A 12,013-nucleotide genomic window follows, 5' to 3' on the forward strand; every position below is an offset into this window, starting at 1 on the left:
AACACACTACATATTTAATCCCGATATTCAATAGAATTAGATTAACTTAATCCCGATATTCAATACAATTAGATTAAGTTAATGTTTGACTTTCATTCCAAATCACGATGATCACAAAAGAAATTACCACCTTCGTCCATAACTAGGCCTCCTACTCTTACTTTTTCAATCTAGTTCATCCATAAAAATTAGTTTCTATAAAATACAAAATTAGTTTCTATAAAATATATATTAATAGTGATATTTTCAGTTTAAATTAAAACTTCTTAAGCTCATCTCTGTCAGTCCAGTCTTAGCCCAAGTTTTATTATCTTTTTAAGGTCCAAACAGAACACTCCTAATAAAATGAACTCCCGATTTTGGGCCTAACGCAAACTATGCTTTCAGCCCAACACTAACTCACTAATCCTTTGTTCGCCATTATTAACTGTCCCATTTTAAAATCGAAATGTATTTTAGGAAATAAGAGTGAAAAAAGTTAATGAAACATTAACATATAATAACATACCATTTAAAATTACAAAATGAAACATTTGATGAAAGTCAAACATACTATAATTGTTGGGGTCTAAAAAAAATTCATACATTCTTATACGATGATTTAAACATTCCAAGATGTGAATAATAAGATTTTTTTCTTAACACTTAAGGACTCGTTTGATAAAAAAAGATGAGATATGAGAAGATATGTAAAACAAGATAAGAAATACGGGCTTCATGTTAAGATATGCAAAGATGTGATTTTTTTCCGTTATTGTTTGATAGAAAATAAATTATCTAAATTTGTATTGTATATTAAATAACATGGCTTAACTTGACAAATTGGTGGGATATATAAACAAGGTTAATGTTATAATTTTGGTAAGATTAGATAGGGCCCTGGTTTTATATTAGGCTTTGAGTTAAGCTTAACTATGATATCAAACAATTAGAAATGTCCATATGTAATTCTCTATCTTGGTATTACTAACTTATCAAATATGTCATTCGTAGAATAATTAATTTACATTTTTACTGAAGAGGAAGCAAATAAGTTATACTTATAATCGATATCCTTCTTAATGATTAATGTGGACATGAAAGATATCACTTTTTATTGAGACGCGAAAATCATAAAATTCAACTCATTTTTATCATCTTTTTATCAGCAATAACTATGCATGCTATGTTCTTACATTTATGACTCACGTATTTGCCCATCTTTTAGTACTTCTTCTGATAAATTTAATGCAAGAAACCCAAGAAAAAAAAAATATTTAATGTAATATCCCAACTTTAATCGATGAGTGTGGGACCAGTAATTTTAGTATATTATTATCTCCATTAATTTCATTGCCACTTTTACTCTTTCTTTTATCCCAAAGTTGAAAAAGTTACATGGAAATCGGTGTTCAAATCAAATGTTATTATTAGTACTTCCTTTTCACACATTTCGATTTGTTTTTGGAGTTTGGTATTCATTGTTCTTTTCCACCGAAGCTCGACAATTTATGATCTATTTTGGATCGACTAAATAGTATTTTCATCATGTGATTTTTTTTATAAAAAAATCTCAAATTGATATATTTGATATTTATTTATTTATTTTTTATAGATTCAAGAGAGGTAGTGTTTTTAGCCAATCTAAGTGAAAGTTGTGCTCCACTGACGATCTGGAGACACTGCAAATTTTTCATTTTTTCTTAAGGAAAATTATAGCGAACAAGTGGGGAATATTGCGTAGTATATTTTTATATTTTTTGAATGAGGTTTCATTACTTTAACAAAAAATTACTGCATTTATCTGTTCCGGAGAAAATGTTGCATTTAGTGGATGACACAAGATTTTAAGAAATGATATTTTAGTACTATAAAAATACAAGAAAAAAAAAATTAATAGTCCAAATGCATTATTACATAGTATATCTAGTCAATCACCACTTAGAAAATGACAAAAAAGAGAAGAAGAAAAGGATAGCTACTATTTCTGCAAATTGAATAGACATACAATTAAAATTATATTCTTTATTCATTAAATAGAGATATACATACCTTAGTTGAACCTATGTATTAATTGAGAGAGAAAATTTGGTTGGTTGCATTAATAATTCTTTACTTAATTTCAAAACTGAAAATGCAATATTTTTTGTAAAATAAATAAAAATAAAAATGTGATATTTTTTCTAAGTGATATTTTTAATAATTATTTACTTTACTTGTTTCAAAAAAAAAAAGTGATATTTTCTCTAAGTGATATTTTTAATAATTATTTACTTTACTTGTTTCAAAAATAAAAATGTGATACTTTCATGAAATAAATAAATATAAAAATATGACATTTTCTCTAAGTAACATGGAGTATTTTATAAGACAACGATTACAATTGGCAATGCCATAGTAGGAAATCTTGAGGAAAAATTAATAGACTTAAATTAGAAAAAAAAAACTCATGTGTTATTAATCTATCTGTAGTACCATAAATATGGACCACTTGATGAAGCAATGCATCACAGTGTCTTCAATTATACTATGTCATAGATATAAGTTTGAATCTGATTAATTTAATCATCAGGGGATTAATTTAATCATTAGAGTTTGAATTAAGTATTGCTTAAATTCCAATTTTAGCTTATTTATTACAATTAATATATAGTATGAACTTAATTTATCGAAGTCTCTGATGTTAATCATGGAGTACTATTTGAAAGAAACAAAATATAAGTATATATATTTTTGAAGTAGAATGATGACGGGGGTGAGTGGTGAGTGGGGGCATTTGCCTCTCGTGGTTGAATGCATGCTATTCGATCGCTACTTAGTAGTAATTAAAAATGATAAATGATAATGTAGAGAATCATTCAATATAAAAAAATTTAGATAGTATTGTATGAAACATAATATACAATGGATTATCGTTTTTCAATAATAAAACCTTTTCTATATCGATATAGCGTAAATTTAGTACACCGTCTCATATCTATTTATATTGTTATATCGTAGTTCTACAACGAAAAGTCGTTTAATATATCTAGACACTAATCACGTCAACTTTTTTGTTATCCACCTCACAATTCAGACGATAACTCAATATTTTGTCGCTAGTATATGTCAACCAGGACATAAATCAACATTTCCCCAAAATTAAAAATCTCTAAAGAAAAAATATAAACCGACATTACTTTTTCTACAAACATCGAAAATCGAGAACATCCGACTTAACATAATCAACCCAAATATACTAATCCATGCCAATTCAGGATAATTTTCTTTACATTAATCATTTAAATTTTCGGTTATCCACCTCATAGCCCGAAAGCTAACTCAGTACACCACCGCCAGAACATATTAAAGCACGACATAAATCAACATTTTCCTAAAATCAAAGATTTTTATAGAGAAAACACAAACTAGATAAATTACCCCATAGAGCACAATAGAAACCGCCGGTTCTGGTTCTGTGAAAGACGAAACTAATAACCGCGAGGGTTAGAAATTTTTGAAACGAGAACCGGAGCGGCCAGTGGACGACAAAGATCTCCCACCATGCAAATCCAAAACTGGGAGTAACTGGTTCTTCAAAAGCAAGAGTGAAATTCATTACACTGAGCCATTGAATTCAAATTTGAGGTGAGCTGCATTAAAGACAATCCACAGTCTACTTCACCCACCACCCTGCATCACTGACCCACCACCATAGGTAGTATCTGCACCTCTTCTTTCTGCAATCCAGTTATTTACTGCGCCCAACCCTTTTTATTCATCTGTCATCATCTACAAAGATTCTCACTTCTCCCCTCATTTTCCCCCAAATTCAATTCTAGGTCACCTCAATTTCGTGTGAATTGCAGCAATGTTGATGAATTGAATTGATTTCGGAATGGGGGAGAAGAAGAAGAAGGATACGCCGGCGACGGTGTGGTTCTCCCTGAAGAAGTCGCTCCACTGCAAATCGGAGCCGTCGGATGTCCACAATCCGAAGACGAAGAAGCAGCTGAGCTCAATCCTGACGAGGAAATCCGGCAGATCGGGCTGCTCGAGGTCGATTGCGAATTTGAAGGATGTGATTCACGGCAGCAAGAGGCACCTCGACCGCCCCCCCAGCTGCAGCCCTAGATCCATCGGGAGCAGCGAGTTTCTCAACCCGATTGCTCACGAGGTCATTCTCAGCAACACGAGGTGCGAGCTGAAGATCACCGGCTTCGGCGGCGGCGGTGGCGGCGCCGCCGCCGGAGAAAACGGCGGTGGGTCGACGTATGTTGGGACGCTGAGGCCCGGGACGCCTGGCCCCGGAGGCCACCCCACGATGCATTACTTCAATCCTTCGTTTAGGAACTCCGCGACGCCGCCGAGGAAGGCGGCGGAGAGGGAGGGGCTTCCGCCGCAGAAACGGCCCTCTTTTGAGAAAGACGGCGGCAACGGCGGCGGAAATGGCGTGACGTGTCACAAATGTGGAGAGCATTTTTCGAAGTGGGAAGCTCTTGAGTCGCATCACCTTTCCAACCATGCTGGTAATTCCCTTTTCCTTCTTCGAATCTGTGTTGAATTAAATTCTCTTCTGCTTTCTTTATTCTTTATCTTCATTCTCTCCCAAAAAGTGTGTCTGCTTTTTGAAGGAGAACTGGAGATTTAGCCCTCAATTTTAAGAAAAAGCAGAGAATGTTCCAAATTTTGGTTACAATTTGTTCAATTAGCCCTCAATTTGTAGAAAAATCACAGAATGTTGGAAATTAGGGTTACAATTTTGTTCAATTAGCTCTCAATTTTGAAGAAAAGGCAGAGGTCTGCGTTAAAAAGTTGGAACCCTAGATTTTTTTCTTCAATAACCTGAAACCAAAAGAGGGGAAAGAAAATGGATTTGTTTCATAATGTAATTAACATAGCTATGGTGTTTTACAGTGACAGAGCTAATAGAGGGGGATTCATCAAGGAAGATAGTAGAGATAATCTGCAGATCAAGCTGGCTAAAAACAGAGAGCCACTGCGTAAGAATCGACAGGGTTTTGAAAGTCCACAATATGCAGAAAACCCTAGCTCGATTCGAGGACTACCGGGAGAGCGTCAAGGCGAAGGCGAGCAAGCTCCCGAAGAAGCACCCTCGCTGCCTGGCCGACGGGAACGAGCTCCTAAGGTTCCACGGCACCACACTAACTTGCTCCCTCGGCCTGAGCGGCTCGTCGAGCCTCTGCATCTCCGAGAAGTGCAGTGTGTGTCGCATCATCCGGGAGGGGTTCTCGACCAAGAGAGAGCTCAAGGGTGGGGTGGGAGTGTTCACGACCTCCACGAGTGGGAGGGCGTTCGAGTCCATTGAGATCCCGAATGAGGATCCTGGTGTTAGGAAGGCGTTGATTGTGTGCAGGGTGATCGCGGGGAGGGTGCACCGCCCTCTGGAGAACATCGGGGACATAGCCGGGCAGACGGGGTTCGACTCGCTGGCGGGGAAAGTTGGGCTCTACTCCAACATTGAGGAGCTTTACTTGCTCAATCACAAGGCTTTGTTGCCTTGTTTTGTGGTTATTTGCAAGAGCTGAGCAATCCCAAAATATCATAATTGACATTGTTGTTTAGCAAGATTTTGGTTTTGAGGTTTGTTGCATTGTTTGATGATATGTGTATAGCATTCTGCTTATAGTTGTGATGAGCAGCAGCTTGTGTTATGATTGTTGGATTCACTTGCATTGAAAAGCCTTTCTAACTAGTTGGGATTTGTTACCTTTGTTTTTTTTTTTCCAAGTTTACACGTTAATTTTTGTCCTAAATATATAATCAAAATACAAATTTAACAAAACGTTCACTTTTTGAAAAACAGTTTCATACCAAATGAAATTCTTGTCGGAGTTACGGTTCCGTAAAAAAACTAATGGTCATGCCACTATGTAAATAGCGTTGACCGTTAATTTTTTGACGGAACAGTAAAAAAAAGGACTACTCAGGTGACATTTTCATTTGTTATGGATTTGCTTTTCAAAAAGTGAAAGTTCAAATTTTCATTTGGCCAAATTTTAAAAAAGGACTACTCCGGTGATATTTTCATTTGTTATGACAAATACTCTCTAGAGTCTAGACACTATAAAACAAACACTAGATGTTTTACATAGAATTAGAATTGAACACTTTGAATAGCAAAAATCAAACGTTAGATTATTCTCGGAGAATAGATGAATGCCGTCACAGACAAAATGATCTCAAAATATCACGAAGTAAATCCGAATTGAATTGCCTAAGTCCAGTACTAGCTAGGTGAGCACCAACCCTAGTTCTCTCTACCAAGAAAATTACACCATTTACAATAGGAAGACAAATTGGATGAACATAGGTACTAAAAATCCATAAAGTTAATGTAGCTTTTATACATGCACACCAACCAACTTGGCCTAGTCAAGTCATTGTCCCTCTCGTTACTTGAGAGTTTGAGACGTATATAATTTTGGATGTTAGTCCATGTGATTAATAATTAAATGGGTCTCTCTTGAAAACGATGAGAATTAATTTTTTGTCATGTGTTTGTAGTGACTATAGAGCAACAAATGCATTGGGGAAAAGGAAATGAAATAGTTATTGCAAAGGCATGTGGTCCTTGTAGAATTAGTTGGGTGGTCGAGTTCGAAATATAGAACCAAAAATCTAGAAAAGAACAAGTATTGCCATGTGGCCCTTGTCTATGCAATGTTGTTTTTGTCTCACTCACCCTTTTTGAACTCTCACCCTATTTACCCTTTTTCTCTCACACACATATATCCAGTGGCGGAGCCAGAATTTTAACGACGGGGGACCCAAATTACCATTAAAATTTGTTAAGTGTGTTCAGTGCTAACGATGCGGAAACAACTTGAACAAGAGCAACATAAAAGCCTCGCGTGACAAATGGATAATGGAAAAATTAATTAGTGAATATATTTTTAGAGCATGGCACATATTTTACTACTAATATTTTATGAAATATTTTTACTAATGTATAAATCAAATAAAACATAACCGAATACTTATAAAATAGAAAAAGATAGATTCCAAAATATCAAAATTTTCCACTTTACGTAACTCACCTAACACAATTTTTCTTAATCTTCATGCCGAAAAGAAACGTCTCCATGGACTATGGGTTTATCTCGAAAATGATCCCTGTACTTTAAAAATATCACCAGTAGTCCCTGGACTAAGGGTTAATATAAAAAACGGTCCTTTTGCACTGTTTTGAGATGAAAATTGCCCTTTAGAGGGATTTTGGGGGGTTTGGATAATTTGATCTTTTTACACTTTTAACATTTTAAATCTGATATTATTTCAAAATTATCATTCTTCTTCCCTTTTGTCATCCTTCACTTTGTTTCTTTATTTCAATATTAGATTTAATTTTACAAAATTAAATTTTAGATTTCAGTTTTTAAATGATAAAAGGGGAGAAAAATGATAATTTTGAAATAATATCAGATTTAGTACATAACTGGAATAATATCAGATTTAAAATGTTAAAAGTGTAAAAAGACCAAATTGCCCAAATCCCCCAAAATCCCTCAAAAGGACATTTTCGTCTTGAAACAGTGCAAAATGTCTGTTTTTGATATTAACCCTTAGTCCAGGGACTACTGGTGATATTTTTAAATTCCAGGGACCATTTTCGAGATAAATCTATAGTCCAGGGACCATTTTTTAAGTTCACTCAATAGATTCCAAAATATCCATTACTATGGAACGGAGGGAGTATAAAATAGAAAAAAAATAGATTCCAAAATATCAAAAAAGCCCAAGTGGGGTTCAAACATGGTACCCCATGAACAAGAAGGCAGAGTTCTACCCAACTGCACTAGTGTTACAAAATGTTAAAGCTACTTAATTATATTATATACTTCCCCCGTCTCATAAAGATTGTCCCATTTTTCCATTTCGGTTCGTTCCACAAAGTTTGTCTCATTTCACTTTTTACCATTTTTGGTAGTGGACCCCATATTCCACTAACTCATTCCTACTCACATTTTATTATAAAATAAAACTAATATATAAAAGTAGGACCCATATTCCACTAACTTTTTCAACTCACTTTCCATTACATTTCATAAAACCCGTGCCCGGTTAAAATGGGACAATCTTTGTGGGACGGAGGGAGTACTAAATAAGCAAATGGGTGAGGGGCTCAAGGGGCCCCCTGGCCCCACCGTGCCTCCGCCCCTGCATATATCGACCAGACCCGTCGATTCTGTGAGCCGATGCGTTGTTCGGTCAATTTAAGCAAATTGAACCACCGGTCTAAATATTTGTATTCATACATTTTTAAACAGAATTTGTTTTTACAAGAACAACTATTTTTAATATATTAATTATTTTTATATATTTGTCTTTAAATTTTAAAACTTTCGTCAAAAGCAAACTTTATAATTTGCATGTAATTATTGAACTATTGGTTTATTGACTTATTCTGATTCATCAACCAATGAAAAGATTCTGATGTATGATTTGGTGATTTAGTTATGTGGAAGTACAGTCGCACGTTAACTAAAAGACTGTCACGTTGTAGGTAACGAAACGACGTCGTATTATACTACTGAATTAAATAATTTCATTTATTGTACTCTTTTCCATTTCGATTCTCATATTCCCCATTTTTATAATTTTTCCACGACAAAGAACATGAGATAGTAAAGATGACAAGGAAAACTAAAATGTCATAAATTTTTTCCATATTTTCTTATGATAAATTCGCAACAAAAGAGAAACGCACCGTTAGAATCGTGTCGACACGTTACCGATCACGAATTCACAACTCGGCCACTGATCCCGTTTCTCTACATTTGCACATATAATTTCCTCTAGTATCATCACCTTCAAAGGGGTGGTAGAAACCCACAATCCACACAGCTCTTGACAGTTTCATTGATCACATCTTCAACGCCATGCTTGTACTCAAATCCTATCTCTCTAATCTTCTTCGAAGAGATTATGCTCGGGGCTGATGAGTCCTTCGCGACGCCCTCATCCCTACAACGCGAACGAACAGAATGAATTAGAAAGTTCCAGAAACATATTAGGCTGATCTCTATAAGTAATGAGCAACCTGAGTGTAGTTGAAGAAGGATACACTTTTTTGAGGAGCTCGGTCAGTTCGGATGCTACACAACTCCGAGCACAGCATAGGTATCGCCCTTCAGCATCCGCGTGCTCCATGAGGAATACATGTGCATTGCATATGTCTTCGATGTGAACCAAAGCAATCGACCCCATTCTTGCGTTAACAGAAGAAAAAATAGGGAGAAAGTTCGGATCACCTAAACGGACCACAAAAACGTGTTGGAAAGTTATGTAACATAGTTTTTGATATTGATACAATCTTAGACATGTTATTGTGAAGTGTTCATGAGAATCTTTTGTTGCCAATATTCGATATCAGATTTGTTCAAAGATAACCTGTTAGAGGGGAAAGAAGGACTCGAAGGCTCGATGGGACTGTGGGAGTGAGGAAAGGACCACCAACAGTTGTTGTTATGACCGATATCAGGTGAATACCATTCTCCTTCGCGAACTGGAACGACGCCTCTTCTGACAAAAGCTTGGACAACGCATACACCTGAACGAAAAATTTTCACAACGCAAAAATAAGCAAGTGAACAGAAACTGAAAAAAGGATGTGTATCCGAGTGTTTGAAAACGGGATGATTACCCAGCCGCTGGCTTTAGTCTTGAGAACTTGATCAACGGGTGTCTGGGATGATTCGTCCACTACGGACACCCATTTTCCCGAGCTGTCTTTTGCGGTCAATGTGCTTATTGATGACGTGAACACAACCCTCTTAACGGTGACAGAGGCTTTTAAGCAAGATTTTAGTACATTGAGAGCGCCTTCAATAGCCGGATCTGTGATCTGTGTCTTGACGTGGTTATCTGTAAGAACGAAAAAATGCAGCGTTGTGTACGCGTCATGAAGTATGCCTAAAAGTACGAGCAACGTAGAGACTACAAGGGCGTCCACACCACATTGAACAAGTTATACATCAAATACTCAATCTATGTATTGTCAATCGAAAGTAAACGCCTCCAAACAGGGCGGAAAGGGGCAGATAGACATTACCGAGATCTTGTGTAGCAGACGACACCCGAAACTCCATCGAGGCTGAGACATGAAACACACCATCACAGCCTCGTATCGCCTCATCAAAGCTGCCATCCTCCTGCAAATCAGCCTTGAAGAGCCTCAATCTCTCCCTGCTTGGCCACACCTTCAAGAAATGGGATACCTTTTCTACAAAGAAAACATCAAAATTGCCAAAAATCAAACCTAAACCTTAATTAAAACCTTACAAATGATAGTAGTATTTACTAATATTACATAATGAATGTCTCAATGTGGCATCACCTCTTGCACAATTGTTACTCTTCTCCACTTTTATTAAGATGAAACACATTTTAATTTTGCAAAAAACACAAAATTTGAAATAATAGAAAAGTATACAAGATAGAGATGTTAGGAAAATAAACACACAAGCAATCACAAACATAAACAAAACAAACACATAAATTGTTTACCCAGTTCGATACTATGCATATCTACGTCTCAGGGCGATACCAAGCCATAAATTTTACCATAATTTCCGATCAAAAGTTACAATGAGAGAACAATTCTATATATAGGCAATATAGAGAACTCCAAAAAGAGATGATGATTATAAGTTATAGACACATAAACTGTTTACCCAGTTCGATACTATGTATATCTACGTCTCAGGGCGTACCAAGCCAGAAATTTTACCATAATTTCCGATCGAAAGTTACAATGAGAGAACAACTCTATATATAGGCAATATAGAGAACTCCAAAAAGAAATGATGATCATAAGTCATAAACACATATCACACAAATAAATCTTGAATGCCATAAATCACAATCCAAGAAACACCTATGAAATCCTCAGTTTCAGACATGATTTGATAGTTGTAATAAAACAATCCCAATCCAAAATTTTTCCATTTCTATAAGTTGCAACTATTTGTAAGAAGTGAAGGTGATGAGATGATGAATGGATTGAGGAAGAAGATAACCGGGATTGCGGAAAGTGGCATGGACAGTGCAGCCTCGTTGGAGGAGAGAGCTGACCAGCCATGATCCGATGTAGCCAGTTGCTCCAGTCACACAGTATGTCTTCTGCTCCATCTTCTTAAGATCATCAATTTCTTTTCCACTGCATTTGTACTCTTCAATTTGATTGTGTTTTTTTTAAGGAAAGATGCATTTATGTGTAATGTCTTAATCTGGAAGTGGGATATGAAAGGACAGGTGGGTCAACACACATAGGTATTTAAATTCTTGAAAACTGTTGGCTGAAGGCTGATATGGTTTAGTTATTTTATTTTCAATGTGCTATTGTGCTTCTTTTTTAATGTTTTGTGTTATATTATTTCTTTTTTATTTTGCTTGGTTAATGTGGTGAATAAAGTTGGTGATAAAGCACCACCATGTTAATTGCTTTTCTTCTATAGTTATTTAATCTTTATATTTTACAAAATAAAAAGAAATTCTGGTGTATTCAGAAGGTGCAATGAATGAACATTTTAGAAAAAACATGGTTACGCTTTTGAGTAAGTTAAGTTGCTGGGAAAGTAAAAGCAAGAAAAATAATTCCTAAAAAAATGAATCTTGGAATATGATTTCTAACAACTTTAATATGAAGATTTTAAATTTTATTTAATGATAATAATAATAATATTATAATAAGATTCTCTTAATAAATTACTTATCCAAAATTAATTATAATACTATATATAATTTTATTTATTATTATAAAGATAATTTAAATAATTGTATTAAGATTTTCTTTATTTATTTATTTATATTATTATAATCATAAATAAATATATATTAATATTATAACTGAATAAAATTTATAATTCTGAAATTTCATTTAATGCTTTGTTGATTATGTTAATTTATAGTATTACAGTAATAATATTTTACTATTAATAACAATGGAGTAGTATTTATTACCATATGATATGCAATTTAAATAATTATATTATATTTATGTAATAAGATAATAGTAATTATAATCACAATT

The 12,013-nt window shown here is 34.9% G+C and overlaps 2 protein-coding genes across 2 annotated transcripts; one reads left to right on the plus strand and one right to left on the minus strand.

The window, feature by feature from the left end:
* The first annotated feature begins 3,512 nt into the window (after positions 1–3,512).
* Positions 3,513–5,688, plus strand: LOC125202430 (uncharacterized). Its single transcript, XM_089063454.1, has 2 exons — positions 3,513–4,487; positions 4,876–5,688. Exons 1-2 carry the CDS (start codon positions 3,857–3,859, stop codon positions 5,505–5,507), a joined length of 1,263 nt encoding a protein of 420 aa, XP_088919580.1. The 5' UTR covers positions 3,513–3,856; the 3' UTR covers positions 5,508–5,688.
* A 2,938-nt stretch (positions 5,689–8,626) lies between these two features.
* Positions 8,627–11,191, minus strand: LOC125219675 (NAD(P)-binding Rossmann-fold superfamily protein). The gene is made up of 6 exons (XM_048121723.2): positions 11,001–11,191; positions 10,034–10,204; positions 9,626–9,846; positions 9,373–9,532; positions 9,023–9,233; positions 8,627–8,946 (listed from the first exon to the last, which is right to left on the minus strand). Exons 1-6 carry the CDS (start codon positions 11,110–11,112, stop codon positions 8,793–8,795), a joined length of 1,029 nt encoding a protein of 342 aa, XP_047977680.1. The 5' UTR covers positions 11,113–11,191; the 3' UTR covers positions 8,627–8,792.
* Positions 11,192–12,013: the final 822 nt, after the last annotated feature.

Source organism: Salvia hispanica, chromosome 2 (assembly GCF_029641045.1).
Source record: "Salvia hispanica isolate PSC_SH4W2 chromosome 2, Shi_PSC_v1, whole genome shotgun sequence".
Lineage (NCBI taxonomy): Eukaryota > Viridiplantae > Streptophyta > Magnoliopsida > Lamiales > Lamiaceae > Salvia > Salvia hispanica.

What these genes read in the sequence shown, in the direction of transcription:
- LOC125219675 (XM_048121723.2), bottom strand. Translation starts at nt 11,112, where the DNA reads ATGGAGCAGAAGACATACTGTGTGACTGGAGCAACTGGCTACATCGGA. An exon ending in TGCCACTTTCCGCAATCCCG is followed by an intron (nt 10,205 to 11,000) that starts GTTATCTTCTTC and finishes TTTTCTTTGTAG; the next exon opens with AAAAGGTATCCCATTTCTTG. An exon ending in CCTTCTTCAACTACACTCAG is followed by an intron (nt 8,947 to 9,022) that starts GTTGCTCATTAC and finishes TTCGCGTTGTAG; the next exon opens with GGATGAGGGCGTCGCGAAGG.
- LOC125202430 (XM_089063454.1), top strand. Translation starts at nt 3,857, where the DNA reads ATGGGGGAGAAGAAGAAGAAGGATACGCCGGCGACGGTGTGGTTCTCC. An exon ending in TCACCTTTCCAACCATGCTG is followed by an intron (nt 4,488 to 4,875) that starts GTAATTCCCTTT and finishes GGTGTTTTACAG; the next exon opens with TGACAGAGCTAATAGAGGGG.